This window comes from Triticum dicoccoides, chromosome 3B (genome assembly GCF_002162155.2).
Source record: "Triticum dicoccoides isolate Atlit2015 ecotype Zavitan chromosome 3B, WEW_v2.0, whole genome shotgun sequence".
NCBI lineage: Eukaryota > Viridiplantae > Streptophyta > Magnoliopsida > Poales > Poaceae > Triticum > Triticum dicoccoides.
The window spans coordinates 288,997,583-289,002,478 of NC_041385.1; the positions used below are offsets into that span (position 1 = coordinate 288,997,583).

At 43.5% G+C, this 4,896-nt stretch overlaps 1 protein-coding gene across 1 annotated transcript in view; it reads left to right on the forward strand.

The window, feature by feature from the left end:
• The first annotated feature begins 498 nt into the window (after positions 1 to 498).
• The window catches only part of LOC119275937 (fimbrin-2-like), a 7,359-nt gene continuing 2,961 nt past the window's right edge, over positions 499 to 4,896 (forward strand). Inside the window, exons 1-9 of the mRNA XM_037556874.1 lie at positions 499 to 692; positions 775 to 1,304; positions 1,395 to 1,566; positions 2,248 to 2,286; positions 2,391 to 2,459; positions 2,565 to 2,681; positions 3,035 to 3,249; positions 4,141 to 4,296; positions 4,384 to 4,583. Coding sequence (XP_037412771.1) covers positions 606 to 692; positions 775 to 1,304; positions 1,395 to 1,566; positions 2,248 to 2,286; positions 2,391 to 2,459; positions 2,565 to 2,681; positions 3,035 to 3,249; positions 4,141 to 4,296; positions 4,384 to 4,583 — 1,585 coding nt within the window. The 5' untranslated portion in view covers positions 499 to 605. The remainder of the gene's footprint in view (positions 693 to 774; positions 1,305 to 1,394; positions 1,567 to 2,247; positions 2,287 to 2,390; positions 2,460 to 2,564; positions 2,682 to 3,034; positions 3,250 to 4,140; positions 4,297 to 4,383; positions 4,584 to 4,896) is intronic.

A 4,896-nucleotide genomic window follows, 5' to 3' on the forward strand; every position in this document is an offset into this window, starting at 1 on the left:
ACTAAAATCTAGTTATTGAGCATTTATTATCCTCCAAACCCTCCAATCCAGAACTAAGGAGAGGAATTAAATGAGGAGAGAGAGAGCTAATACATATTTTAGTAGGTTTCCCATGACTAAAAGATTTTAGCCTCAAGACTAGTCCTAGCCTCTCTTTAGTCAGGGGTGCTTGGAACTTTAGCCTCTAAAAGAGACTATTTTTAGTCAGACTAAAAATAGTTCCTTGTATCCAAGCACCCTCTTAGCTGGAATCTCAATCAGTGACATCCCCCAGTAGCCCACTGTAGCGTGAGAGTGGTACCCAACCTCCTCTCCTGGTACTTCCACTTTCACGAACAGCAACGGTCGGGGACCAGCTCGCTGGACCCTGCCAGGCAGACCCGGAAAGATTTGAATCCCCTCCGCTGCTCTGTCCACTCTCTCATCAAGGCTCCACACTCCTTTCTTTCTATTGGACTGGGACCCTCCTTAATCATCCACCCCATCCTTTCCTTTAGTTTGAACCAACGCTCCACCTCAGACACTGGCCACCGTCTCGACTCGCGCATCCCACCTAACGCCGCCCGCGGACTGGGAGCTGCCGCCGCGGCGGAGCAGGGGACTCGATGGGATTCGACGGACTGGTCGTCGTGTCCGACCCTTACCTGCAGCGCCGCTTCACGCAGGCGGACCTCCGCGCGCTCCAGGCACAGGTACGCGCGCGCTCTCTGCCCTTCATCTTCCTTCGCGCTGGCGGTGGTGTTTGTGACTGCGTTTTTCGATCTTGTTCGGCAGTACGCGGGGCTGCGGGACACGGCGCCCACCGGCAGGCTGCGGCTGCGGGACCTCCCCGCCGCGCTGACCGGCCTGGGGAGCCCCACCGCTATAGCCGCCGGTAAAGGGGAAGCGCTGCGCGGGGACGCCGGGAAAGAGAACAGCTCGCCGCCAGAGCCGGCGCTCACGGACGAGGAGTGGTCCTCCGTGCTCACGGCTGTCTCCCGCGCCGACGAGAAACCGCAGCTCGACGTCAACTTTGAGCTCTTCCTGCGCGTCTATGCCGAGATGCAGCTGCGGCTCAAGGGCGGGAAGAAGGCGCGCGAGCGCGACGGCGGCCAAGGCATTAAGCGCTCCTCCTCCTCGTCTGCCGCCTTCCTCACGGCGTCCACCACCACGCTGCTGCACACCATCAGCGAATCTGAGAAGGCTTCCTACGTGGGCCACATCAATGCCTACCTCGCCGAGGATCCGTTCCTCAAGAACGCGCTGCCCGTCGATCCGGCCACCGACCAGCTCTTCCACCTCACTAAAGACGGCGTGTTGCTATGGTGTGCTCCTGATTTGTGCTTTCGATCCACTGATTATATTATTATTTTTGCTCTGATCTGGTTCCAATCCTTTTCGGCTTTTTGGTCCAGTAAGCTCATCAACTTGGCCGTGCCGGGGACCATCGACGAGCGTGCTATCAACACCAAGAGGCTGCTTAACTTGTGGGAGAAAAACGAGAACCACACCCTCTGTCTCAACTCTGCCAAGGCCATCGGCTGCACTGTTGTCAATATCGGCACGCAGGATCTCGCAGAGGGGAGGGTAGGACTCTCCCTGTTTCTATTTTTCTTGCTTTTTTGTGACATCGTCGCATTACATGATATTCAGAGTAAAGGTGACTTTCAGTCCGTTCTTTTTACTTGGGTACTTGTTCATTCGGATGTTGTTGAGGGACACAGTGGAGTTAAGTCCATGTGATGTACACGACCGTAAAGCACCCGGTGTTGGTTCTCTCTACTTTTGTTGCTTTATACATGCGCTTACTGGTGGTTATCATTGGAACACGATGGAACAATCATTTATATATCAAAAAAGTGGCGAGGGGTAACCCATGGTTGATTTGATTGCTCCTGTGCCCTTTTGTTATGACTGACAAGATAGTATAAATTTGCGGCAAACTTACTGTGAAAGAATAAATCAAGTTCAGTCCGTGTCACACTGATAATTTGGCACACATGACATGCTTCATGTCCTCCAGTGCACCACTACATTCTACTTCAGGATACAGAAATACTTGGCATACCTCTGTGTTCTTATTTATTGCCATTGAACTTATTTATACTACGTTTCTATACCCCAGTGCATCATCTACGTTTGTTTGTTCAGATCTAAGCTCTGGTTCTAGCATGTATTTTTCATTTGTAGTTTTATCTTTTCACTCTTTTTTTACATGAAGAATTCTTGTATAATGAGCTTATCAAAGCTTTCTCTTACTGCTTGCAGCCTCATCTTATCCTAGGGCTGATATCTCAGATTATCAAGGTAACTTCATATCTATGTTACATTTGTCTATTTGTGTGGGCAACATTGTGTCTGTTTTATGTATGATACTATCTGTGATAACGTGTTGTTACAATGACTACCAGATACAACTATTGGCAGATGTAAACCTGAAGCGCACACCTCAGTTGGTCGAATTGGTTCAAGACAGCCAGGTAGTCCTAATTTCAGTTCATTATAATGCACTTTGGAGACTATTTCGTATGCGTAATATGCTAGTGAGAGTAACACACTGTCAATGGTTTCATGTAAAATTGCAGGAGATGGAGGAGCTTATGAGCCTTTCTCCTGAAAAAATACTACTAAGGTGGATGAACTTTCAGCTGAAGAAAGGAGGTTTCCAGAGAACAGTAACAAATTTTTCATCGGATATAAAAGTATGCTCATGTTAGCTGCTAGACCCCTTACACGTTTAAATATTTAACACATAAATGCAATTTCGCAAGCTGTGCTACATATGTTCCAAAAACTATACAACTGAGCTATTTAACTTCTCTTTCAACTAAGTTCTTATGGTTTTAATAATCACCATAACTTTCAAATACTTTTGCCCCTTCACCATTGATCTCGTTTTCGATTCTTGACTTGAAATTCTATCTGGTCAAGGGGAGTATACAGTAAGAATGTTAATAAATGATGATGATCAATCCATATATCATGTTTTTTAGTTCGAACTGCGGTCCTGTATGAGGAATTAATATTTATTTACCTTGGTCACATGAAAACCCAGGACAGTGAGGCATACGCTTGCTTGTTAAATGTCCTGGCTCCAGAATGCAGTGCTAAACCATCGCCAATGTCAGTAAAAGATCTTCTTCATAGAGCAAGATTAGTTCTTGAGCATGCGGATAGGATGGGCTGCAAAAGATATCTGGCCCCGAAAGACATAGTTGCTGGTTTACAAAATCTAAATCTCGCCTTTGTGGCTCATATCTTTCAAAAAAGGTATGTATTATGGGCACCCCTTCAGCTCAGAATTTATATACTTAAGGTACAGTTTGCTGAAGAACTCACATTTCCATTGATGTTTATCACATTGGGATACCGAAGACCAATTTTTTTTCTAATAACTGCTGTTAGCATGTGATAGTTCTTCATCCTATAGATTTGCTTTTATTTAGTCCTTGCTATCTGCTACTGTTCTTGGTAACATACTATGACATTTACTTAAAAAACAACATCTTGTGCAAACTGGTAGCATTATGTTGTTAATGTTCTCTCACCTGTCCACCACTAGTTCCCAGGAAAACTCTCAACTCTGAAGTTTTCCTTTTATTGCTGAGAATGAAGGTGAAGCAATGTTTGTAGGGAACAGTCAGACATCAGAAGACAATAGAACCACTTTTTATTTTTATTTTTCTCGTTGATTGAACTATGTGTGCTCCTACAAATAAGAGATTGTTTTATTACCATTCACATGACATAATATTTTGTGCATGAGAATGAGACCCGCACAAAGATTTCGAGAGAAGAGCCCGTTTGCTTGCAGAAGTTTCCGTAGCACAGAAAAGGATTGCGAAGAATCAATATACAGTCGTCCTTGTGCAAGACAACTGAGCAAGCTGAGCATGGCAAACATTGTAACTAGATAATGTACAAATATTCCTGGCCAGTAAAACCATATGTAGTACCCCGTCGCCGCTGTAGATGTGCTATTATTATGGGCCTATTCAGCAAATACTTTCGTCAGATCTCTTAACTAGGGAGCAGCATTGGTTACCAGTACTACAGCTAGATACACATGATACAGAAGCCTAAATGAAAATCTGATGCTTGTACTTGGTAGTGCACTGTTTTGACAGTCTAAACTCTATAATTGTAGTCCTTTTATTGCAGGAATGGGTTGTCGAAACAAATGAAACAAGTTTCGTTTGTGGATGGAGTATCTGATGATGCTCAAGTTTCAAGGGAAGAGAGGTCATTTAGGCTATGGATTAACAGCCTTGGAATTTCTACATATATAAACAATGTATTCGAAGATCTTAGAAATGGGTAGGCCATACCTCTCATCGTCTATATCTAACTCTTCTGTTAAAATGAAGCTGATTCTATCTTTCATATTTCCTTGTGGGACGATAGATGGGTGCTCCTTGAGGTCATGGATAAGGTTGCTCCTGGTTCAGTTAATTGGAAGTTTGCAAACCGACCCCCAATAGAACTTCCATTCAGAAAAGTTGAAAACTGTAATCAAGTTCTGAAGATAGGAAAGGAAATAAAATTTTCCTTGGTGAATATTGCTGGTCATGATATTGTGCAAGGAAACAAGAAATTGATATTAGGTAAGTGGTTTTTTCATTCAGTTGCAAATAATAAAATGTACTTAAATTTTGCACATAACTAGGAGGTGAGCAAATGTACTTAGATGTAACATACCAATTGGGCCATTATTTATACAAATAATCATGCCTTCAGAGATTAGTAAATTTATAATAATCAACTAGATATTCATGATATGTGTTAGTTTTTGGTTGATTAACTGGTTTTGCTGAACAGAAATTTCAAAATATCAATGTACCATTGTTGTTTTGTACAATTCTTTTGCACGCACAATATTCCATTTAACTTTCCAGTTGATCATACGATGACAAGGCA